The sequence below is a fragment of the Oryx dammah genome, unplaced genomic scaffold (genome assembly GCF_014754425.2).
Source record: "Oryx dammah isolate SB20612 unplaced genomic scaffold, SCBI_Odam_1.1 HiC_scaffold_28, whole genome shotgun sequence".
In the NCBI taxonomy this organism is placed as follows: Eukaryota; Metazoa; Chordata; class Mammalia; order Artiodactyla; family Bovidae; genus Oryx; species Oryx dammah.
The window spans coordinates 47,798,832-47,825,018 of NW_024070212.1; the positions used below are offsets into that span (position 1 = coordinate 47,798,832).

The window sequence follows — 26,187 nt, forward strand, 5'->3', positions numbered from 1 at the left end:
ATTAGATGCTTCTGCTTCTTAAATGTTGGTAAATGAAGGAAAGCACCAGAAGGACCAGGGTCCATCCTGCAGAGGCTCTAGCTCCTAGGACCTGTATCCTTCTTAGTGTCAATGTCTAACTCCTTGCCTTCATTTCCTGTCTTAAAGGCCATTTTCCCAACAAGGCGATGCCCTCAGCAGGAATGTTGCCATGGCTCCAGGGAATTTTCTGCAATGTGAACAATCCTTGTTTTCAAAGTCCCACTGCAGGAGAATCTCCTGGAATTGTGTCAAACTATAACAACTCCATGTAAGTGCTGGGATTCCCACCATACACCCTTTATTCTCCTCTTGCCTCGGAGTTCGTGTACGTGCACACAGAGCATGTACTGCTGAATAAGTGGTCTGGTGGCTTGCAGGGACCTTAAACTCTAAGGAGCAGAGCATGTTTCCACTCTGGAACATTCTGTATTAGGTGTCAGGGCACTTAAGGAAAAGGCTACAAACTTAGGCCAGATGACAGAATTTCTTGGTCCTTATATCCCAAAGACATGACTAGGAGTCTGATGTCAGCACCCTGCTAAAATGTGTCTACTGCCTCCAGCTCATCCATCTGCTCAAGCGGAGTCACTGGATGAGAAACACTCCATTCCCCTTCTCACTCTCCACCCTGGATCAACTCTGAATGATCTCTGTTCTTTTAAAAGTCTTTTTGGACATCTAAAAGCTAAGAAAATTGTCAGGGGACCTTTTGAGGGTGAATGAAACCAAGTTTACAAGGTGAAATTTGCTTCTTGGAAGAAAAAGAGACAATTTCCAAATCCTCTGTCATAAATGCCATTAGTTCTCTTGGTTGGCCAGATCTCAGAATGTTGCTTGAGAGCAGTAGTTCTTAACTTGTAGGGGTGAAGACCATTCCCAGAAGCTGATGAAAACTGGTGGTCCCCTTCCCGAGGAAAATGAGGACGCACACACCCACGGAACATTACACTGTGCATACGATTTCAGGGCATTTGTGCACTCCAGGTTAATAACCTCTGGTCTGAGATTGAATTTCAAGTCAAATTCCATAAGAGAGTCTATATTTGGAATTCCCTTGAAGTAGATAGGGGGACTTGATGTAGCATGTTCTACAGACAGAGGCTCAGGAATGAGGACACGGTTGTCCTTCAGCCACTAGGCTGACCTCCAGCTGCAGTTTGTGATGCTTACCCCCAAGGGTCAACAAGGGTTTGTTGGAGTGCAGGCTTCACCTACTTGTATAAACATCAAGTCAAATGGAAACTGAGATATTGTGTTGCTCCAGTTCTTTCCTTAGAGGAGATTTGGATATAATTCCGCCAGGGCAAAACTGCATTTTGACAAAAAGAAAAAGAACATTTGGTAATTCCGCTTAATACTCAGAGGTAACCTTCCCCACTGGGAACAAACTGTGACTGCTTTTGCTGTACAAAGGCAAGAGTAGTTGTGACAGAGACTGCCTGGTCCACAAGCCTATAACATGTTTGCTAAGCCCTGGTTTACTGGAAGATAGAAGAGGGAATACAGAACACCCATCTTTCTGGAAGACAGCATTTTAGCTGGGCTCCCCTGGCTGCAAACACCACCTGGAAGCTTTAATTCACAATCTGAACTTTCAGCTTGAGCCTCCTGGAGGTGCCTAAGAAGAAACATTTGCCTATCCAGAGAGACCCCATGGGTCACGTGATGGGATCAGGGGCACTTTGGAGGTGCTTCAGTGGCAGCTCCGTGGAGCTTTGGTGGAACTGGCACCAAGGGTCCACAGATTGAGAGGTGGAACTGGGGAGGGGAAGCGGCTTTGGATGTGTTCAGCATCTGGGCCAGGAAATCTGAGTTTCATGTTTCATGCACATAGTATGCGTGAAATGTTGGCTTACTCAAAATTCATTTGCTTGCAAGGCACAGAAACACATTTAAACAAGTTTAAACCTCAGAGGGAAAGACATGATTTGGACACTAGTAGTAGTAAATAGTAGTAAATGTCGCTCAGTCGTGTCCAACTCTTTGCGACCCCATGGACTATAGCCTACCAGGTTCCTCTGTCCATGGGATTTTCCAGGCAAGAATACTGGAGTGGGTTGCCATTTCCTTCTCCAGGAGATCTTCCCAACCCAGGGATCAAACTCATGTCTCCCTCTTTGTAGGCAGATGCTTTACCCTTTGGACACTAGACCTTCTTAAAAAGCCAAGAGCAGCAAGCAGTTCTCTGGGAGGGGGACAAGAACAGCAGAACCACCAGGAGCTGCTCCCTCCTGTCTGGGCCTACAAGGTCCAGCCTCTCCACCACCATCTGGGGTTCTACTCCATCTGCCTCTCTCCACTGACCACTCTGCCCTGCTTCTCAATGCCTCAGCTGGTACTAGTTGCCCAGTTCACGACACCTGGGCTTGGGCAATCAGAAGAGCATCTCTGAGTACCATTCAAATTCCTGGGAGCATATCTGTTTCCCCAGCTTTATTTCCCTTGTCCAGTCAGCCTTGGCAGAGGTATGTGTGTTCATGCATGCACGGAGGGCTTTGTAGATTAAGTATGGCTGTTAGAACCTGAGCATATGAATGGCTGGAAGGGCAGGTCTCAGAGAAGTGGGTACTGGCTGAAAGAGCCCCTACTAATATCTCCTATTATCATCCTATTTAAGACTTCTTGGAGGAGGAAACACATAGTGAAAAGAGTTAAGAAGTGACCCAGCCCTGCCAAAGTGGGAAGACTTTTGACAACAAATTGCTCAGAGCCCCTGTTATCTTATATGTATAAGGAAGTAAAAATATCTCCTTTTGTCTTGGCAATATTGAGAGGATATATAATGTAGGTATATGCAGCGAGGTCAAGCAGGTGGTATCTTAAAAAATTATACAACGTGTTATAATGATGATGAAAATGACAGCTATGTCTTTAATGATGAGGCTCATTCTTACAGCTTGGCAAGGGTGTATAGAGATTTTCAAGAACTCCTCATGGATGCACCAGAGAGCCAGCACCTTGGTCAGGTTTGGAAAGAACTCTGCACCTTGTCCCAGCTCATGAACACCCTCCGAATGCACCCCGAGAGGATTGCAGGTAAGGTGGGCTTCAGTGTTCTTAAGTATCACTTGCTTCTCATTTGCCTCCTCCACCAGACAAACTGAAGATACAGAGAGGAGTTAGAAGATTTGGTTGGAAAAGATACCAGAGGGTGTAGGAAGGGATCTAGAGACAGGAGGAGGCTTACCTTGGTGAGAACTCCTCTTTCTACCAGGCCTGAAGGTGGGAAGTTAGGAAGGAGGTCAAGAAAGTTCTCATCCCAGGTAAGTCAAGAGGTAGGAGAATGTGGAAAGAGATGTGCTCTTGAAAGTCTGAGGCCAGGTGAAGGGGAAAGAGTTCATGGAGCCTGAAAAAGATGTGGACCACATTCACAGAGTCCTAGAGAGTGAGCTACCCAGGACTGTGTAGAAGCAATGCCAAGTAGCAGTAAAGAGCCAGGAAGATCGGTGCACATGTTTGATGTTGTTATTTCTGTTGTTCAGTCGCTAAGTCATGTCTGACTCTTTGTGACCCCATAGACTGTAGCCCACCAGGCTCCTCTGTCCATGGGATTTCCCAGGCAAGAACACTGGAGTAGGTTGCCATTTCCTTCTCCAGGGGATATTCCCTACCCAGGGATCAAACCCACATTTCCTGTATTAGCGGGTGGATTCTTTACCACAGAGCCACCGGAAGCCCAGAGCATGTGTTTATCACGACACAAATATGTATAGTCCTTCTCTTTATTCTGGTAATATTCAGCGTCCCAGGCCCTGAGGCAGAGCAGGTGCAAAGTTGGGGGAAGCAGGATTGGGGGCTGGTAGGGCTGGTAGGGAGGTGCCAGGGAAGGTCCAGGAGGCCAGGGGGTTGAGGGCAGTGATTGGACTACACAGATAGGGTCTAGGCTGCATATGGATGAAAGAGAAGCCAGGACTGGAAATGCCCAAGGGAAATGGAGAGGCAAAAGAATGGAGGCCTCAGAGTGTTCCATGACGCTGGTTACAGACTGAGAAAACAGCAGGATAGAAAGATTGACAGCTGTGGTCAGAATGTGAAATATGTGGATTCAGGATTTCAAAGGCATGCAGGACAGATGAGAACAAGCCCCCAGGTGCGGCAGTGGAGGTTGAAGTGGAGCAGAGGCAAAGGTTAGGTGATGGGAAGGCAAAGGAAAGCAGGCTGGATGGACACAGAGGTTGCGGGGGTGGGAGAGCCCCCTGGAATCCAGAAGCTTGAGGATGGAGGGGGAAGGAGCTCCCTCTCCCATGTCCCCCTCTCCAGGGGAAGAACTAGAAACAAGCAAAAGCCAAACCCAGAAACCCTCCGACATCTCTTTTCAGAGCACAAGTGGATGCCGTGCGGTTTTTGCGTCCGCCATAGGCTCCTCTGTAGGTGGTTGGAGTTACTGGCTATGGAAACAGCCTGGGCACCAGGTGAACCACACCCCCTTTTCAGGGGTAAATGAACAGCTGGAAGGCAGCAGGCTGGCCAGGACCCCAGGGGTCAGTGCGGTTGTGGGGGTGGAGAAAAGGCTGCCAGGGTGGGGAAGTTCATTCAGGGATGGGCTCAGAGGCTGTAAAGGAAGTGGTTTGTGGCTGCTGGGAAATGTCAGCTCTTTGAATGGAGATTAACTATGAGGATGACCTTGTAGGATGACAAGGGTGAGGAAGGTGATGTCCAAGAAGACAGGAGGGGCTGAATAGGACAGCTTCTGCCTAGGGAGAATGGTACGAAACAGTCGCCCAGGGCTCCTCACTCATGCAAGCCAGGCAGTGTGCTGGTCCCTGGTGACAGAGAATCATTAGACCAGTGCCCTCCCCCGAGGGATCCCTGGGCAGAAGTGGAAGGCCCATGACCACACCCTGTGGGGCTGCTGGAGGGAAGCAAGGGGCCAAAGAGCATAGGTGAGTCGGTCCAAAGAGAACCCAATCCTCCTCCCACTGGGCCACCTTCTCCCTTCTCTCCCGATTGGAGCAATGAAGCACAGGAGTCTGATCAGATGACGGTTAAGATTCCTTCATTACATTCTACTGCTTCCGAAATCAGTAATGCATACACGTTATATCGTAAAACTAGATTACAAACACAGCCTTCTTTGCCGCTCAGGAGTTTACTAAGAGTAAGGGTTGAAAGAACCGCAGGGCCTTGCAGGGTCTGGGCACAGTTGGCATTTTAATATGAGGGAAATAAGGGGGAGAAGCACCAACAAGGCAGCAGTTTTTCCCAAGGTTAAACAGCAGATGAGAACACGGGCTTGCCCAGCGCCTGGAATGACCATCTACCCTGTTCACCCAGTGCACGTTTCACTGTGTTTTCTCATTGTCAGATGGTCTGGCTGGAAGGAAGCAAAGAGGAAGCTGTTTCAAACCACAGTGTCTCTTGTGGCCTTTCAAGCCTGTATATGAGGACCAAAATCACTGCTTACAAGCCAACACAATGCTAGTTTTGAATTGGCATACAGGTGCTTCTTGTGTCAGCCTTCGGGCTGTGGGGGAACATTCCCTTCATGAGACTGGCTTCGGGGGGTCTGGGAAAACAGCGTTAGAGGAGGCCAGCTGAGACTGTCCGAAGGAATGTGAGGGCTGAGAACACAGACTCTGCAGAACCCCTGTCCTTGGTGGCCATGCGAGGGGAAAGCAGACCATCCCCAACGAAAAGGACAGGGTGTCTGAAGGAATTTCTGGCCGAGCACCCAAGGCCACAGTCAGTAGTGAAGATGGTTTCAGTCTGTCCCTGGGCTCCCAGGACCTTGCTGGCTGTGAGCACTGAATCCTCAGCCCCAGGCTGCAGTGGAGGGTTAAGCCTCTGAATGCGAAATGGGCGCCTGTCACTGGTGTGTGCTTTTGCCTGTCAGTTCCCCAGTCATCTGGGAAAGTATGCCAGCAGTGACCTAGGGCATTTTCCTTTCCTGGCAAACCTGTAGTGCTGCATTCTCCACAGAGGAGGATTAATGGTAAAAAAAAAAAAACAACTAGCCGTGAAGCCCCCTCCCCTCTCACCCCGAGCAAGCTCTGCAGTCTCTCAGTCATCTTTAAACACTGCCCTCCTCCGAGCCTCACGCACGCATTTCCCTGGTCTCCCCACCCCCATCCCAGCCTCCTGAGCTCCATGGGCCTCAGCAGCCCCTTCCCCCAGCCTCTAATCTTCCCAGGGAAGAGAACAAGAAGAACAACATTTTAAGCTACATTTATTTTCTTTTCCTCAGGGCCCCCCAGTTCGCATTTCTCCCTCGGGAGCCCTGCTGCCTGCTCCCATTCTGGCCCCGCGTCTCCCTACGGGGTGGCCCCCACCCTTCCTCCGGTGTGCTGAGCCAGCACGCTCCTTCATGCGCCTTGTCCCCGGGGCCACGGCAGCCCAGGCACCTGGGGGGGGGCGTCTGGGCCAGGGCAAAGTTGCTCCCAGCTCCCCTTGTTTGTCCCTTTTCCCAAGCGAGATGTTTGTAGATGTTTGTATGTAAGGTCCGGCGAGGGAGTTAAAGAATAACGAAGAGTTCAATAGTCAGATAGGGTCCTGACTCTCAGGTCAAGACAACAGTTATTTACTGGGTGTCTCCTATTACTCCACAGACATTCACCAAAGCCCTGATTCCATGTCAGGCTCTAGTGCTGGGTGTCACGTAGAGATGATTTGGAGGGCTTACATCTCTGTGCCCAGCTAGGTATGATGGGGAGTATGATAAAAGCAGTATCTGTAGCTCTCTACTCTCAAGAGTCTGTGTGTGTGTGTATTGGGAGTTGTGTTGCTGGAGGTCAGAGGATATAGTATGATGCTGTATACAAAGAAATGATTTGGAGATGAACAACCAAACTGGAGCCCCAGGGGAAGAAAAAAAAAAAGGAAGCTGGGTTTGGAAGATAAGTTATTGAAAAGAAAAGAAAGCAAGAAAAAAATAGAGCAGCCCCTCTCAGAACCACTCCTCTCTCCTGGGGTAGTGCACCCAGTCCATGGTTTCAGCTACCTGTGGTCATCCAGTCTGAAAGTATAAGTGGAAAATTCCAGAAGTAAGTAACTCATAAGTTTTAAACTGTGCGCCTTTCTGAGTAGCATGATGAACTCTTGCACTTACCTGCCTGGGATGGAAACCATCCCTTTATCCAGGTATCCTGCCCATTAGTCACTCCCTGGCTTTTCAGATTGACTATCAGAGTATCACAGTGTTTATGTGCAAGTAAGCCTTATTTGATTTAATAATGGCCCCAAAGTGCAAGACCAATGATGCTGGCAATTTGGATATTCTCTTACTCTGCCTAGTTTATAAATTAAACTTCCTCATAGGTATGTATGTGTAGGGTCTGGTACTATCTGCACCCACTGGGGGGTCTTGGAATGTATCCACTGAAGATAAAGGGACTACTGTAGTCAGGTCCTCCTTAAGGCTTTGGGTGACACTGGATTCCCTGGTGGTACAACTGTCCAGGGTGCTCCATGGTGGTGAGGGAGGTGTCTGTGTGATAGAACTTCGGGGTTGGTTCCCCAAAGCTGGCCCCAGCTGCACGGGCAGGCCTGTGGCTGGCCCATCCCCTTTCAAGAGGAAATTAGCAGAACATCAATGTAGAGGCAGCATATACAAAAAAAGTCACAACCTGAACATGAAGGGTGGCTGTCAAGCACTCAGGGAACAAGCCCTCTTGGCTGCCTGGGGAAGGGAGGATTTGGGGAGAGAGCAGATAGGGCACTGTAGTATGAGAACCTGGAAGGTGCAGGGACATTTGATGATTAAAGAAGAACTAAGAGATAAGCAGTCAACCAGGCTTCTGGCAAAGATAGGATGTAGAGATAAGCATTTTCATGCAACCCAAATACTTGAGTCTGACACAACTGAGCAACTGGAACTGAAATGAACTGCATGTTGAAATGATTTCATAAATATCTGGACCCTCTGCCATCTTCTCTGGCTGGTGCCTCCAGAACTGGAGCAGTGGCCAGCTTGAGACTGAAGGTTGGCCCTGGAAGCAGGCAGAGAAGGTGACTGGGAATTCCCTAGAAAGGGTAAGAATAATATTAATGCAATCAGGACAAGCATTTTTCTTTTTTTAGTTGGGAGCTAAGTACTTTACATTCTTTATTCCAAGTCACCCCCACAACAATCCTAAGAGGCATATGTGGAAAATGCAGACCCAGAGAGGGCCAATCACTTGCCCCAAGGTCACTGTAATGGTTAGGAATCCTTTATGCCTCCTTATAAAGAAATTTCTGCTTCTAGTGGGTTTGAGTGGAGTGGAAAGAATGTGACTGGGCTGATCAGGGCGTGAAACTGCAAGCCCAGGCAATAGACCCTCCCCTTTCCCCACTTGAAGATTTTCCTGCCCCAGACAGCCCCATCACTCTTAGTCCAAGTCCATACCCTGAGCTTAGAGCCATAGTTAATGTGAGAGAAACACCAGGAAGGGTCGTCTACCCCTTGACAATGGCACTGTGGACAGAGCACGTGTCTCCTCCATTTCCACGTATCTAGGGTTTGAAATCAGTCCTGAATATTCATTGGAAGGACTGATGCTGAAGCTGAAACTCCAATACTTTGGCCACCTGATGCGGAGAGCTGACTCATTTGAAAAGACCCTGATGCTGGGAAAGACTGAAGGTGGGAGGAGAAGGGGACGACAGAGGATGGGATGGTTGGATGGCATCACCGACTCAATGGGCATGAGTTTGAGTGAACTCCGGGAGTTGGTGATGGACAGGGAGGCCTGGCGTGCTGTGATTCATGGGGTCGCAAAGACTGGACATGACTGAGTGACTGAACTGAACTGAAGGGTTTCTCAGCCTTAGCACTATTGACTGTTTGAACTGGATAGTTCTTTGTTTGGTCAGGGAAGCAGGGTTCTTCTGTGCATTGTGGGATGTTTAGTGGCATCCACTAGTACTTACCCACCAGTATTTTCCAAGTTGTAACAACTAAAAATGTCTCCAGACATTGCCATATATTCCCAGGAGGACAAAACTACTCCTCTCCCCACCCCATTGCCCAACACCAACTCTGAAAAGGATCTGATGACCACCACCACCTCCACCGCAACCTAGGTTTTTCCAGCTTGTGTGCCTTCTCACAAATTTTGCCTATCTGCTCCAGCAGTAAATGCTGTGTCTCTGTTGATGACAGGCCTGACCCTTAGGTGCTCCCATGGAGCCCCCAAACAGAGCCTTCCTCTGAGAGTCAAGTTAGAAATCACTTCTAGATATTTCCCCTTATTTGACCCATTTTTCCTTCAACACCCTGTTCTTTTTCTCTTTCGTATGCAGGAAGAGGAATACGAATTCGGGATGTCCTAAAAGATGAGGAAACACTGACACTGTTTCTCGTGAAGAACATTGGTCTGTCTGACTCAGTCGTCTACCTTCTGGTCAACTCCCAAGTCCGTCCAGAGCAGGTAGGTGGATGTCATTGGTCCAGTGGTCCCTGGAGGGGAGGGGCAGGCACTGAGCCTGAGAAAGGCAAGGGAGACCTTGAGTTTCTTTTTTCTTGCTTGCTTTCACATTCAGAAGCATTCAGATTCGCGCCACATGCTCAGGAGAACGCCTCGGGTTCAGCGAGATGATACAGTCCCCATGATGGGATTCTGACGTGGCATAGAAGCTGGCAGCACTTGAAACACCTCAGGGCTTTAAGACTGGAAGGAACCTAAGAGATCACGTGGGTCCAACTCCCTTTATTGTTGAGGAAACTGAGGTTTATTCATGTAGTCGTCAAATACATAGAGACGTTTTAGGTACCAGAATGCAGTGGGAACAATGCGAGGAAACCCCTGACTCCGGGAGCTCACATTCCAGTGGGGACAACAGGCGATGACCACGTAAGCCGAGGGCACCTACGTGCATTCCCAGGTCGTGAGGAAGGTCCAGCAGGGTCTGAGTTAGGAAGGGACGGGGGCGGGGGGGGGGGCAGTTTTCAATGTAATCATCAGAGAAGGCCTTCCTGAGGAGATGCTATCTAAGCAGATCTTACTGAACAGTAGGCCCGGTGCAAATGCCTGTGAGAGGAGAGTGCCAGCTGAGAAACAGGCAAAGCCAGGATCAAGTGTGCTGAGGTGACCTTCAGGGTCATGGAGCCTGATAACAGCTGCACATAGAGCAGACCTCTGCTTTCCTGGGCCGTTCCTCCGCAATGCCAGGCAAACTGCTTGTAACTCCGCTAAACCTGCGTCATCTGTTTTCATAATCTCCTGTATTTGTTCAGAGCATTTTTACCACTAAAGTAAGCCTTCCACCTCTCTGAGCACCTGAACTCCTCACACTAATCCCAAGATGGGTCAAACAGATGAGAAACTTGACATGCCTGGTGGCCGAGAGACTGGTGCCCAGCTATAGAGCTGGAATTGCCGGAGCTGGAGTGGAATCGGGGTCTTCTCATTCCTAGTCCTGGGCCCTTTCATTGGTTCTCAAGGTCCCCAGACCAGGAGCATCAGCAAGGACTGGGAGTAAATTCACAGGCCTCACCCCAGACTGACCAGCACTCTCCACTTTAACAAACCCTCTGGGTGGTTCTAACAGCTCAGGGGTGAGAAGCATGGCTCTAATTTAGGGCTTCATGGGCTCCTGGCCCAGCATCCTGGGTGTGTGGGTTCCTAGTGTGATAAACACAGTGAGAATGCATGATAAGCCTGGGCCTTAGCACAGACATCCTGCCTACCTCTCCTGGCCAGGACAGCACCTCCTCTAGACTCCGGAGGAATTGTTGTTTAGTCACTAAGTCGTGTGTGACTCATCCTGACCCCATGACTGTAGCCCACCAGCCTCCTCCGTCCAAGGGATTTCCCAGTTAAGAAGAGTGGGTTGCCATTTCCTCCTCCAGGGATCAAACCTGTATCTCCTGCACTGGCAGGCAGATTCTTCACCTCTGAGCCACTAGGGACTCCAGGGAAGACGGAGATGTAAACAGAGAAATTTCAGGGCCTGTGTCAGTCCTGAGGCAAAGGTCTGCACAGGGTGCCGTCTGAGCCCAGAGAGAGGAGGGGACTCACCACCTGCCTGGTTGAGGTTGGTTCTGTTGGATGGGCTTTTCAAGCTGGTTCCTAGTACAACAGTGAAGAAACCCACACCTGCCTTGCTGGCTTCTCAGTCTCTGAGGTTTTCATGGAAACTAGACAAGGGGAAATAAGGTTCAGCCCTGACACAGCACATCGGGGCACTTGGAGCGAGGGCAGTACCCAGGCGCGACCCCAGTGCACGCCTGGGTAGGCCCGGGGGTCAGGCCTGGCTGGCTGCCCAGCCCTGCTTGGCTCCCTCTCCCGCTCCAACCCAATGTCAGGCAGCATGGATTGCTCACTTTCCCCTTTGCTTTCTCTTCAGCTCATAAAGCTCAAGTCCTGGAAATGCCTGTGATGACTTCCAGTCGGTAAAACAAGGGAGATGGAGATAAGGGCAGGAATTTAGGGGAAATTTCTTTCCAGTTCCTCACCTCTGTGACATTTAGGTCTTTAGCTGCCGTGTCACTAGCATCAGGGCAACAGCCTTTCATGTGGGGAGGAGACAGGGCCGCTGGGGTGTGCCTGTGTTGAGTGTTGCAGGCTCTGATTAGCTGAGGCTTCCCTGAGCTTAGGAAGGAGCTCAGCTCCTGCACTCCAGAGGCCAGTCATGTGGACCCAGCTCCCTCCATGCCTCCTACCCACGCTGCTTCTCAGCCCCAGGGACCTGTGAGCCTTCCTCCTGACCTCTTTCTCCATCTCCAACCAGCTCTGTAACTCCTGGACAGAACTGTCCCCTGGAACTTTCCTCCATGCTGGCAAAGTTCTCTCTGTGCCATCTATAGAGTAACCATAGCCATGTCTGGCTGGTGGGCATGTGAGATGAGTCTAGTACAAGTGAGGAAGTGAATTTTAAATGCCGTTTAATTTTAATTACCTTAACTGATCACATAGGGTGTGCCGCTCTCTAATTGATCATCATCATACATGGGATTTTGTTCTTGACTGTCAAGACTGGCTATCCCTCTGCCTAGTATCTGAGCATAGCTCCGAAGGGAATAGCATCACCCTCCTCGCCCATCTAGAGAATTATTAGATGACTGAAATAGCACAGTTCTCTGCTTATCCCTCACCACACCCCTTACCCACAGCCCAGGAAACTCCTGAACTTTCTTCAAGGCCCAGCTCAAATGTTACTTCCTCAATCAAATGGTTCATAAACCCTACCTTCTTTGTCCCACCCCTCCCCCTGCCCTACTTGACAAGAGAATTAAGAGCAAAAGTTGTTCAAAATGGCTAAGCAAAATCTCTGGGTTCAAATCTCAGCAAGGTCACACAGTTAACTGCAAGTTAATTAATCACTCTATTTCCTCATGTGTAAAATGGAGACAATAAAATTTCCTACCATATACAGTGGTTGTGGGAGGTTAAAAGACTTAATATCTATAAAGCACTTAATGCCTGGCACATAGTAAACACTTAATAAATACCAGCTACTTTTACTAGCGATTCTTAATGCTCCCTCTTCTGTGCTCTGGTTTCACTACATTAAGTCTAGCACTTACTGCTGTTTAAATGCCTGCATTTCCAGCTAGCCCATGAGCTTTTTGGAGGGCAGAAAATTTATCTCATTCTCTCTGCCTCCCTGGTAACAGAATGGGAACACAGTGAATGAGCATTGAATGAGTGACACTCATATGGTATCCCAGCTTTCCTCCAGCCTGTTGTATAACCGTATTAAGTCACCTAACCCCTTCAGCCTCACTTGTCTCCTCTGAGATACTAGAAGTTTGGACAAAATGAGTTAATTAATTCCCTCCCCTGTGTAGAACTCATGGGACTGTGGAGGCCAAGGAAGTCCATGAGCCTGTTCTGTTCATGGTATTTAATGCTTTTGTCCACTGGGAGTCCAGAACTCCAGGAGGCCAGTAACTGTGCTGGGTGGATAAGGGTCCCTGGCCAGGGCTGAGGCCTCCTTTGCCTCTGGAGGCCATCAGGGAGCTTGTGCTTTGAGAGTCACTGCCCACGGGAGGTTTCTGATGTGGGTGCTCCAGGGGTTAACATCATTGGATAAAATACAGGGTGCCTAGTTAAATTTGAATTTTAAATAAATAATAAATAATTTTTTCAGCATAACGATGTTCTATTTGGACTCCATTTGGGACATACTTGTACCAAAAATTACTCATTGTTTACCTGAAATTCAAATTTAACTGGGCATCCAGTATTTTTATATGTAAATCTGGTGAGACAGAAAGGGGGAGAGGTGGTCATTCACCATCACTCCAAATGCATTCTAGCTACTCACTCACCTCAGCTTCATGCCGTAGATCCTGATGGTACCTTAGCATCATGTGCTAAGAAGGAATGGCTCATGTTGTGAAGTCTCTCTGTTAAAATGAGGCTTGAGAGTGTTTGCATTTTCTGTGGCTGCTGTAACAAATTACAACAAACTTAGTGGCTTAAAACAACACATGTTTATTATTTTATGGTTCCAGAGATCATATTCTGAAAGTCAAGGTGCCAGCAGGGCTGCGCTCCTTACTGGGCGGTCTAGAGGACAGTTCATTTTCTTGCCTTTTCTAGCTTCTAGAGACTGTCTACATTCCTCAGCTGGTGACCTCCCTTCATCTTCATGGCTAGTAGTGGCCTGTCCAGTCTTCCCCACATCAAATTATCATGACATTGTTTATTCTGCTATTCTCTTGCACATTTAAAGTACTCTTGTGATTACATTGGGCTCACCCAGATAATCCAAAATCATCTCCTTATTTTAAAGTCAGATGAATAGCAACCTTAATTTCATCTGCAATCTTTAATACCCCTCACCATGCCACATAACATATTCACAGGGTCTGTGGGTTAGGGCATGGACATCACCGGGGGGCCAGTATTCTTCTACACAGGGAGGTTTCTGGTGTTGCTTTTCCTTTCTGCAGTTTGCTCGTGGCGTCCCAGACCTGATGCTGAAGGACATCGCCTGCAGCGAGGCCCTCCTGGAGCGTTTCCTGATCTTCCCTCAGCGCCGTGCAGCCCCGACAGTGCGTGGCAGCTTGTGCCCCCTCTCTCAGGGCACTCTGCAGTGGATGGAAGACACCCTGTACGCCAACGTGGACTTCTTCAAGCTCTTCCGCGTGGTAAGGGAGGCGTTCAGCTGCTCGCCCCCTGGGAGGTAATTTCTGGAGGCAGTACGGCCTGGTAACAGGCCACTGGGGACTCACGAATGAACAGTCAGGGAAGGCATAAACTTGGTGTTCAAGACAATTCTTGTTCAAGACAAGACAGGCTCCAAAGGCCCCCAAACCAGCTGACAGTATTTCCAGAACATGGCCCAGACATCCAGCAGTCACCACTTGGTTCACCATTAGATTTGTGTTGTGGCAGGTCTAGGTCTACCCTAAATGTGGGACCAGCCCTCTTCGCCACCACCGGCAGTGTGGAAGGGAGGAGGCCTGGGGGGACCCCTGGATTGGCTTCCTGGCTAGGTCATCATAGACATGATGGTTAACCTTTCTTGGCCCTATCACTCATCTGTAAGACAAATATAATACTTTGAAGAATAGTAGAAAAGATACATTAAAAATATGTGCAAAACATTTAATAAATGTCAGTGAATGAGAGCTTTACACTCCCTTCTCTGGGTCTGCTTTTGACCTCAGAGCTTACTGTTTATGGGTAGAAAACAGAGAAAATGTCATAGAAAATTTGCAGAATTTTGGCATGCCTGATCTAGCACAACACTATGCTCAGAACGACATCCTATATAGTCTTGGGATTCGATTGTATCTCTTCTTTTGCTCGAAGGGGCCTCCCCAGTGGCTGTCAGATGGTAAAGAATCTGCCTGCAATGCAGGAGACCCAGGTTCAATACCTGGGTCAGGAAGATCCCCTGGAGAAGGAAATGGCAACTCACTCCAATATTCTTGCATAGAGAATTCCAAGGACAGAGGAGCCTGGTGCACTACAGTCCATGGGGTCTCAAAGAGTCGGACATGACTGAGTGACTCACACACACACACACACACACACACACACATATACACACACGCACACACACACGCACACACACGATGAGAGGGATAGGAGGCTTCAAGCATTTGTTCTAAAATCATCAGGGAAGCTGGTAAAAGATGCAAGCTCTAAATTCCTACTCCCAGAGGGTTGATTCAGGAAACCTGGGCCAGGCCAGAATCTGCTGTTAACATAGGTGATTCTGATAGAGGTCTTTGTAGGTCATGCTTCAAGAAACACTCAGAATTAGAATTTTTTAGCATTGAATTGTGTTTTCTCTTTTGCCTACATTTTAATATCTGGAACTATATTTCAGGGAGTGCCAGTCAACTGAGAACTTGGCGGAGGAATTTGTGTTTTGTCTTTAAAAAAAAAAAATCTGCTTCTTAGTATACTTTTAAAAGAGTTGTTTGTTTATTTATTTTGGCTGCACTGGGTCGTTGTTGCTACTCGTGAACTTTCTCTAGTTGCGGCGAGCGGGGCCTACTCTCCAGTTGTGGTCTGTGGCTTCTCATTGCAGTAGCTTCTCTTGTCTCAGAACACAGGCTCTGGGGCACATAGCCTTCAGTAGCTGTGGCATATAGACTTAGTTGTCCCATGGCACGTGGGATCTTCCCAGACCAGGGATCAGACCTGTGTCCCCTGCATTGGCAGGCAGATTCTTAGCCACTGGACCACAAGCGAAGTACTGTGGATTTTTGCTTTGCTTTTTTTCTTTTTTTTTAAAATTTGCTCTCTCAAGGAGAAAATTTTTCCTAGGCTTGTCTTTAAAAGCAAGGTGAAGGCCTTTAAAAACAAAGTAAAACAAGACCCCACAGTTGATGGCAAGGTTCACATTTCACCCCTTTCAGTGTGACTTTTCCTTGACATGTCACTCCATAATTTTCCCAGTTCACTGGGGATCCAGAGTGGGTAAAGGGGTCATATCTCTGGATGCCACCAATACTGAGAGTCAAGGGCCCCAGAGAAGGTCTCTGCCAGGAGAATAAAAAGTCATGCATTTCTAACTTCTCTGTCCAAAGTGCCTCGAGGAACCCAATTTTAGACAGTTCTCAGTTTGTTTTCAGACTCAGACAGGAGAGTGAGTAGGTGATGAAGGTCCTTATTCTGGACAGCACCATGGGAGACCAGCGCCTGCATTTGTAGGTTTGTATTTGAAGAGCTGTGGGAGGTTCCCTGAGTGCCTGGGATATGCAATCCTCTGGGCACTAGGAAAGGGGTAGGGGTGTGTGTCTCTCTTTGAAGCACCTTTATAGCAAATGTACCTTTGGGACACGAGGACAGACAGCCTGGATATAGTAGGACAAAGGGTGACCTGGGCACAAAGCTTCATTAGGGTCTGGACCCATCACTTAGACTTCAGATGTTTATTTATCATATAGGAAAGACCAGCATGCTTTTTCTTCTGTCCTTATATGCAGCTCTGGCAAATGTCAGCGTTCAGAAACCAGAGAATTTTGGTCAGTCACTCTCACCTCCCTGAGATGGACCCTGGGTGCTTGCCCACCACCCAGGTACACGTTTCCATGCACTCAAACCTGAATTGGACCAGGCACTGAGGCCAAGGGCCCAGCCATGGTCTTCACACCCTTACTGAATTCCCAGCTATCCTGAGACAGACAAACAGGCCATGTCACAGCACTGAGGCTTAGGAACAAGCTGGAAACAATGGTTTCCAGCTTGGTTGCATACTGAGTTACCTGCGGAGCTTTTAAAAGTTACGAATACCACCTCTCCCCACATCTGATTGAGTTTGATTCAACTGCTTTTAGCATTTTTAAAAAGTAATTTACGTTTTTTATTTTTGGTGTGCTGGGTCTCCATTGCTGTGTGGGCTTTCTCTGGTTGTGGAGCGCGCGACTACTTTAGTAGCAGTGCAGAGGCTTCTTGCTGTGACGACTTCTTCTGTTTCGGAGCACAGGCTCTAGGGAGCGCAGGCTTCAGTGGGTTCAGTGGTAGAGGCGCCCAGGATCTAGGGCACAGGCTCAGTGGACGTGCACACAGGTTTAGTTGTTCTGCAGCGTGTGGGATCTTTCTGGATCAGGGATTGAACACGTGTCTTGTGCATTTGGCCAGCAGATTCTTTACCACTGAGCCCCTAGGGAAGCTCTCTTTTAGCATTTTTAAAAGCTTCCCAGACATTCTCATTCCAGCCAGGGTTGAGAGTTGTGGACCTACAACATAGGAGTTTGATTTACAGACTTAATTTCTGTAGACCAAGCATGTGAATGAGTGCTAGTCGCTCAGTCATGTCTGACTCTGCAACCCATGGACTGTAGCCCACCGGGCTACTCTGTTCATGGGATCTTCCAGGCAAGCATACTGGAGTGGGTAGCCATTTCCTTCTCCAGGGGATCTTTCAGACCCAGGGATGGAACCGGGGTCTCCTGAATTGCAGGCAGATTCTTTACCAACCAAGCTATGAGGGAAGCCCAAGCATAACAATAACAGTACCCAAATGCCCCGAAGGCCTCAGAGCACTTTCACTTTTCACCCCTAAGACCAGGGTGCCGTGCAGAAGCATCTTCCCTGCTGTTGACCCAGAGACTGCCAAGAGGAGAAAGCCCTGGCAGGAGATGGGCTAACCCTGCAGATAGGGTTGCCCTACCTTCCATCCTCTTGCTCCTGCTTGTCTCTGTGGGGTAAGACCTGACCAAGACAGGACACATGGGTCCAAGCAAAGAGGACAAACACCCTAGGTGGTGACCTTGAAATATGCTTTTCCAGCGGACAAATGGACCAAGTAACTAAACATCTTTTCAAAACTACAAAGAAGGAAACCTACGTGGCTCAGACGGTAAAGAATCTGTCTGTATTGCAGGCAGACACAGCTTCGATCCCTGGGTCAGGAAGATCTCCTAGAGAAAGGAATGGCAACCCATTCCAGTATGCTTACCTGGAGAATCCCATGGACAGAGGAGCCTGATAGGCTACAGTCCATAGGGTTGCAGAATTAGACATGACTGAGTGATTAACATGAACATGAAGAAGGAAACCTATAAGGAATTATTTGCAGTAAGATGGGGCTTTTGCTCCTATACCCACCTTATCAATGTTTTTAGAAAACCAGTGATGAAACAGGCACAGAAAAGCTCAGGGCAGACCCTCCAACCCTCTCAGAGGGGCACGGGCCAGGCACAGCTGCTCTGAGGCAGGGGCAGAGGCCTCCCTGGGACAAGGCTGTTGTTGCAGCTGGCTGGCTAGCAGCCAAGCTTAGGTCCTGTGTGGGGAATGCTGTGTCTTCCGTTCTCCTGGGCTGTTTTTCAGGCACATGTATATCAGTATATAAATAAGCTTTCAGTAAGTGCCAAATTGGTGCTCACTAATAAAGAGAGAGGGGCCAACTCACTAAGCCACTGCATGACACCTACCCCTGTTGTGTCAGGACCTGGGCATGTGGGTGGAAGTTTAACCTCCAACCTGGCCGTAGAGCCAAGAGAACTAGGAGAGGGGGGCTGGGGACTCAGCACCAACTGGGGCCAGCTGTGTTTTTCCTCAGCCCCTTGGAGATCAGAAGTGAGTGTTGTCATCCTCAAATAATCCAAGTGCAGTACCCACGCCTTCCTCCACCCCACCCATCCCCAGATGTACGCTCCTGTACACACACACACACTCTCTCTCTCTCTCTCTCTCTCTCTCTCTCTCTCTTTCTCGGTGCCCAGTACCCTAGGCAAACTGGGAAAAAAAACAGCAGCCAGCTGACTGGATTTACTCCAAGAAGAATTAGCCCCTCTTGCTTTCACCTGGGTTGAGATGGTTTGAAAGAGCTTGCCTTCACCTGTGTGGCCTTTTCAGACCTAACGCCCCCAGGTTGAAACCAGCAGCTCAGACCTGGGCCGAGGTACTGAGACTGCCGAGGCTACCTGAAACGTCTTGCACCTCGTAAAAATCGGTGTGTCAGTTTCGGGTCAGGGGTTGGGCTGTTTCCCATCTGATCTGGCCCAAGGCGTGTGTCTCCCTCCCCCTCCTCCTCCCTCTTCGATCCTTCCTGTTTTCTCCCTGACTCCTGGTGCACAGCTTTGAAATCTTGCTGAGAAGCAAATCTGTCCCTTCGGCTCCGCATGTTTATTTGTGGAAGTTCGGCAGGGGAACCGAGGCGGGTGCCAAGACCTGCCACGCTGCTGGGAAATCTGCGTTTCCCTCCCTTCCCCCTTCTCAATGGACACTGATGGAGGAAATTGGCCTCCCCGGCATTTTGGCCCGTGGTTTTCCCCTTTGCAGTCGTTTCCAGTGTGACATGATTCAGCTTTCTTTCCTTACCCTCAGCTACTACTCTGTCACGTTTTTAGTTTTCTGACTTCATTTTCCCTGTGTCTTTGTGACTATGGGGTGGCTGAACATTGAGTTCCACAGGAGAAAGGCCAATCTTGGGGGTGCTTGCTACATGCTCTTTTCAATGTTCTGCTTTGTTCTTGGCTCTGCGCCCTAAATTCCTGAATCACTGGGAATAAGTGTGGGTGGACTGCCCCTGCTCAGTGTGAGCTGGCCATGGTTTCTGCTCTCTTGGATCATTCGTTGCAGTTTGTTAAATTTCAACTATGCATTTCAGTTTTCGGGTGACGTTGCCTCCTCAAAATTCTCTGGAAAAGCCCCATGTCTCCAGGATTTTGCAATGGTTTCTCCCATTAGTGACTTCACTTCATGATCTCTCTCCTCCCATCTTTGAATCTTTGGGCTGTCAACATTCTCCCATTTTTTCAGGGTGTCTAGGGAGAAGGAAGAGAAAGAGGTGGTGCTCGGTGTCAGCAATGTGGAGGGAAGTACAGCAGGCTGAGCGAAAAGAAAATCAAGTTAGGAATAGATTTTTTAGTTTTTTGAAAATTATTTAGCCACAGTAAGTAAATACAGCTGATTTACAGCGTTAGTATTTGTTCTTTCTATAGCTACAAAATTATGTGTCTATTATAATTCAAAATTTTGGCAAGCTGATTTTGATAAAAAAAGAAATGAAATGGAAGAGAGAGTGACATTAACGTATGTTAAATGTATATTAGGATTATGGGTTTGATTGGCCTGCAATGGTTTCTTTTCGGCTCCAGGCACTAGTAGGCCGGGGCTTATTTTCTTACCAGATGAGTTGTAGTTTTATTAATTTAAAAAGGAAAAAAAGACTGAGAGGTCAAAACTAAAGTCACTTAGGACACAAACAGTCCCCTGCAAAGACTGCTCTTAGGATAAAGTGTCCTGGGGTTCTGGCCTTTATTCAGTAGCTGTAGGTAGAGCAGCAACATGTTAGGCATCCGGTTTTCTCCAAGGTAAACTGGTTTAAAGAAGGGTTTCTGCCTCTGAGTTTTCTTATCTCTCCAGAACAGTAGTTCTTAATCTTTTTATAGATTAGGACTGCCTTTGAGAACGTGACAACAGCTCTAAGCCTTTTCCCTACAGAAATGTGAGTTCACACAGACACACAGCAGGTGGGGACGCTTGAAGCCTCTGGAGTCAGACCCAAAGTTAAGAGCTTTTGCATTAAAATTTCTTTCCTGCTTACCATTCGTGTATATTCTTTCCAAAAGATTTGAAATACAGCCACAGATTCTTCCTTAATTCTCCTTATGAAGTAATCAGCTTCTCCCCTGAGCACAGGACCCCAGAGAGAGAGAAAGGACCAGAAGGCCGACAGCCTGCTGGGGCGCACAAGATCTCCCGGTGGTCAGGGGCCTGGTCCCAGCTCTGCACTGGCCCCTTCCTTGCTGTCATTTGCAAAGAACTCAGCCTCCCCATGTGTAAAATTGAGACAGCAAAACCTATTCCATGGATCTCATAGGATTCAGTGCTGAAGTTTACATTAGAGGTAGAAAAGCACTTTGAAACAAAAAGCATTTTTGCTCTTACGAAAATAAGAATGTAGCTGCTTTGTGGGGGCCTGCCTCATCGCTCCACTCCCAGAAGTGACCTCCTCAAACACTTAGGTGGGACATTCTTCCTCCCCAGACCCCCAGACCCTCAGTCCCTATTTCAAGGGGTAGTCTCTTGGCTGCCCCTAGATTCCAAACTCAGTTTTGCATTCATCAGCCACAAGTACTGAAAACAGAACTGAAGTCACCGCGGAAAGAAAAAGGCCCAGTTTCTGTTGAGCCACAGAGAGGCCCATTACTTGTCTGTTCAAGAGCCCACCCTCTCATTCAGACTCTGCCCCTCCTCCCCAGTTCTGGGAGACAGCTTGTCTCTGTGACCTCTCCCAGTAGAGACAGTGTGGCATTTCCCCACTGCTCTGAGTGATTTAGTCTGAATTCTCTACTCATGACGCATTTCCTGGTACTCAGGGTGTCCCCTCCTGGTTGCCTCCTCACCACTGAAGCTGGTTTCCTCTCTTTTCTTCTGATGCTTCACAACTGTCAGGTTGCAACAAACATGCTTCAAATCTACATTCCTCCAGTTGCCTAGTAACAACTTCCCTCCTGGATAAATCTGGATTTCCTGTAGCGGCCCACAATTAAACACAGTGGGCCCCTCACTGTCTGTCTACCGCTTCTTCTGCTTTTCGCCTCTGTCTGGGTGCTTTAAAGACAGCAGTTCATCCCTTACTCCAGAGCCCTCCACCAGTTCCCAGAGGCCACGTTATCCTTGTAAAGACACTTAACCCAAGGCTACCTATTCACCCTTGTGTTAGATCCTCAACCTAGAAATCAATACTGTTTTCCAGTTGGCCTTCTTTGAATCAGAGAAAGTAAAACAAAAATTTCAACTCATAAAACATGACTTTATTGTTGTGACAGCGTGGCATCTGTTTGATTAACCTGTTGGATCCAAAGTGTCAGCAAGAATTGCTCAAATGAGACTTTTTTAGTAGCTGCTGCTGCTAAGTCGCTTCAGTTGTGTCCGACTGTGTGCGACCCCATAGACGGCAGCCCATCAGGCTCCCCCGTCCCTGGGATTCTCCAGGCATGAACACTGGAGTGGGTTGCCATTTCCTTCTCCAGTGCATGAAAGTGAAAGTGAAGTCACTCAGTCTTGTCCAACTCTTCGAGACGCCATGGACTGCAGCCTACCAGGCTCCTCCGTCCATGGGATTTTCCAGGCAAGAGTACTGGAGTGGGTTGCCATTGCCTTCTCCGTTAGTAGGGAATATGCTTTATTCTGCCTCAAGAAAAAATATTACACATTCCCAAAGGACAGGCATGTACCTCGTCCCTTGAGAACCCAGAGACCTCATGTAACCAAAATTTTCTTGGCTACTGTGTAGGACCTTGTATCCATTTTTCAAGTTCTGGACCAAGGCCCAGGAACCCCTCAGATCTCCCATAGCTGATGGAAGATGATAGAGACCTACTTTTCTATAGCCCTATTTGTATACCCAATCTTCCTTATGAGATCTAATCAGGTCTTGAACTTGGGTTGAGTTCAACTTGAGTGCTGAGTTCTATGCATGACATAGAAGGGTTACTTGTTGTTTGGGAAATTGAGAGAATTTATTTGGCATAGGAAACAGTGGTGTGTGTGTGTGTGTGTGTGTGTAAGAGAGAGAGATGATGATACTTGCCATTTTTGTCTGTGACCTTTTTTTCCAGAAATGTTTTCACATTTCCATTCAAATAAATTTACAGTCCCTTCCGGTTCTTTTGGCAGGAACAATCCATGCAAATTTGAATAGATACTGGGGGAGGGAGCCTGGGAAAGTTATTTTATAATTTATGGCAACATCAATCAGACAATTGGTGACCAGATACATATGAAGTGTTCCCTGGGGAGACGGGATGGGGGAGCGCTATTCTGAGATGTAGGTGGTATCTAAAACAAAGGTTCGAGTACAAGATCCTCATTATTTACCATCTCCACTGGAAAGAGTTAGGAAAGGCATTGCAGCTGTGGTACCAGGGACACAACTGGAACTCAGTAAATATTTATATTAACATAATGAATATTATTAAATTATTTTTTAATGGGATATAGTTGCTTTATAATATTGTCAGTTTCTGCTGTACAACAACATGAATCAGCTATATTCACACATCTATTCCCTCTCTCTTGAGCCTCCCTCCTACCCTATACCCATGTAGGTCATCATGGAGCAGCGAGCTGAGTTCCCTCTGCTATTTGGCAGGGTCCCACTAGCCATTTTACACATGGCAGTGTATATATGTCAGTCCCAATCTCTCAGTTCATCCACACCATACCACCCCCTCCATGTCCACACATCTAGTCTCTACATTTGTGTCTCTATTCCAGCCCAGAAAATAGTGTACCGTTTTCTTAGATTCCTCATATATATGTCCTAATATAAAATATTTGTTTTTCTCTTTCTGATTTACTTCACTCTATATAACAGACAAGACTGAAAAGGAAAATGTGAACCAAACACAAAAACGTACCTCCAGCAGTTGTTCCTCCTGTCCCCCTTCCCCAAATTTCTGGTCTCATTCTTACTGGCTGGCCCTCTAGTCTCTCTTGCCATCTCACCTTACATTCCTCCTCCACCTGGAATTCCTGGCCCTCCTGTTCTGTCCATAAACACTGCCTTCAGTCTCATGATCATCACCTTGTCTTCTTTCAAAGCGTAACCAACTGTTAGCTTCCCCCATCCCTAGGGAGAGCCAACCACACCCTTTCTGTAAGTCACCGTTGTATCCTGTGAAAACATCTCTCATGGAACTTAAAATCACAATAGACTCTGTCTCTTATCCACTAGATTGTGTTTATTTCCTCATTAAGTAATACACTACACATTTATTGCACATTTACTATGTACCATACTCTGAAGATACATATTTTAAAAAGTGTATTCCTATGCTTAATGAATTTACAGTATAGTAGAAAGACAGAGGGGCTTCCCAGGTGGCTCAGTGATAAAGTATCCACCTGCCAATGTTGGAGACGCAGGTTCAACCTCTGGGTCAGGAAGATCCCCTGGATCTCCAACCCTCTCCAGTGTTCTTGCCTGAGAATTCCCATGGACAGAGGAGCCTGATGGGCTACAGTCCACAGGGTCACAAAAAAGTCAGACGTGACTTAGCAACTAAAACAACAACAGAAAGAGAGATGACTTTTAAAAAATAGCAAACCAATGTAAAAGTGATAAATGGACAGAGGACTTAGGAGCAATTAGGTGGGGTACATTAACCCAGGGGAAAGAGGGCAAGAAGAGCATGATGGCGGAGGGGAAGAAAGGTTTCTGGAGAATATGAGGTGGTTTTACATGAGCTGACTCTGGCCAGTAGGGTGAGGATGCGATGAGATGGAGTGGGTAGGCTGTTTTATTAGGCCCTAAAATGATAACCTAGCAACTAAGGGCAACAGCGTTTGCAGAGGCCTACAAAAATGCTTGAGATCTAAAAATAAAAAATGAATCACACTCCGGTTTCTCTTCAGATCACATAAATCTTTCACCTTTTACTAAAATAAAAATTATGGCTTCAAAATACAAAGAAAAAGCTTTAGAATGAAAGTTAATAAGCATTAAATTGAATCCTTAAGAAAGGTAATATTTTTCAACTTAATGGTTAAGTTTAATATTCACGAAATTCTAAATTTAAAAAATGGGTTTATAGCTCAGAGTCTTCCTCTTTACAAACAATAGTAAGTATTTGCAGTGATTGCTTAGGCACTGTACCAGATCATTCATTAAATGAGCTCAGTTCAGTTCAGTCGCTCAGTCGTGTCCGACTCTTTGCAACCCCATGAATTGCAGCAGGCCAGGCCTCCCTGTCCATCACCAACCCCCGGAGTCCGCCAAAACTCCTGTCCATCGAGTCAGTGTTGCCATCCAGCCATCTTATCCTCTGTTGTCCCCTTCTCCTCCTGTCCTTAATCTTTCCCAGCATCAGGGTCTTTTCAAATGAGTCAGCTCTTCACATGAGGTGGCCAAAGTATTGGAGTTTCAGCTTCAACATCAGTCCTTCCAATGAACACCCAGGACTGATCTCCTTTAGAATGGACTGGTTGATCTCCTTGTAGTCCAAGGGACTCTCAAGAGTCTTCTCCAACACTACAGTTCAAAAGCATCAATTCTTTGGCGCTCAGCTTTCCTCACAGTCCAACTCTCACAACCATACATGACCACTTGAAAAACCATAGCCTTGACTAGACGGACCTCTGTTGGCAAAGTAATGTCTGCTTTTGAATATGCTATCTAGGTTGGTCATAACTTTCCTTCCAAGGAGTGTCTTTTAATTTCATGGCTGCAGTCACCATCTGCAGTGATTTTGGAGCCCCCCAAAATAAAGTCTAACACTGTTTCCACGGTTTCCCTGTCTATTTCGCATGAAGTGATGGAACCAGATGCCATAATCTTAGTTTTCTGAATGTTGAGCTTTAAGCCAACTTTTTCACTCTTCTCTTTCACTTTCATCAAGAGGCTTTTTAGTTCCTCTTCACTTTCTGCCATAGGGTGGTGTCATCTGCATATCTGAGGTTATTGATATTTCTCCTGGCATTCTTGATTCCAGCTTGTGTTTCTTCCAGCCCAGCATTTCTCATGATGTACTCTGCATTAAGTTAAAGAAGCAGGGTGACAATATACAGCCTTGACAGACTCCTTTCCCTATTTGGAACCAGTCTGTTGTTCCATGTCCAGTTCTAACTGTTGCTTCCTGACCTGCATATAGGTTTCTCAAGAGGCAGGTCAGGTGGTCTGGTATTCCCATCTCTCTCAGAATTTTCCAGTTTATTGTGATCTACACTGTCAAAGACTTTGGCATAGTCAATAAAGCAGAAGTAGATCTTTTTCTGGAACTCTCTTCCTTTTCCCATGATCCAGCAGATGTTGGCAATTTGATCTCTGGTTCCTCTGCCTTTTCTAAAACCAGCTTGAACATCAGGATATTCTCGGTTCATGTATTACTGAAGCCTGGCTTGGAGAATTTTGAGCATTACTTTACTAGCATGTGAGATGAGTGCAATTGTGTGGTAGTTTGAGCATTCTTTGGCATTGCCTTTCTTAGGGATTGGAATGAAAACGGACCTTTTCCAGTCCTGTGGCCACTGCTGAGTCTTCCAAATTTGCTGGCATATTGAGTGCAGCACTTTCACAGCATCATCTTTCAGGATTTGAAACAGCTCAACTGGAATTCCATCATCCTCCACTAGCTTTGTTCGTAGTGATGCTTTCTAAGGCCCACTTGACTTCACATTCCAGGATGTCTGACTCTAGGTGAGTGATCACACCATCATGATTATCTGGGTCATGAAGATCTTTTCTGTACAGTCCTTCTGTGTATTCTTGCCACGTCTTCTTAATATCTTCTGCTTCTGTTAGGTCCCTACCATTTCTGTCCTTTATTGAGCCCATCTTTGCATGAAATGTTCCCTTGGTATCTCTAATTTTCTTGAAGCGATCTCT

The 26,187-nt window shown here is 47.3% G+C and overlaps 1 protein-coding gene across 1 annotated transcript in view; it reads left to right on the top strand.

Moving 5' to 3' along the window:
* Nucleotides 1-26,187, top strand: part of ABCA4 (ATP binding cassette subfamily A member 4) — a 167,772-nt gene that overhangs the window by 33,247 nt on the left and 108,338 nt on the right. Inside the window, exons 5-8 of the mRNA XM_040231916.1 lie at nucleotides 148-289; nucleotides 2,918-3,057; nucleotides 9,241-9,368; nucleotides 13,841-14,038. Coding sequence (XP_040087850.1) covers nucleotides 148-289; nucleotides 2,918-3,057; nucleotides 9,241-9,368; nucleotides 13,841-14,038 — 608 coding nt within the window. The remainder of the gene's footprint in view (nucleotides 1-147; nucleotides 290-2,917; nucleotides 3,058-9,240; nucleotides 9,369-13,840; nucleotides 14,039-26,187) is intronic.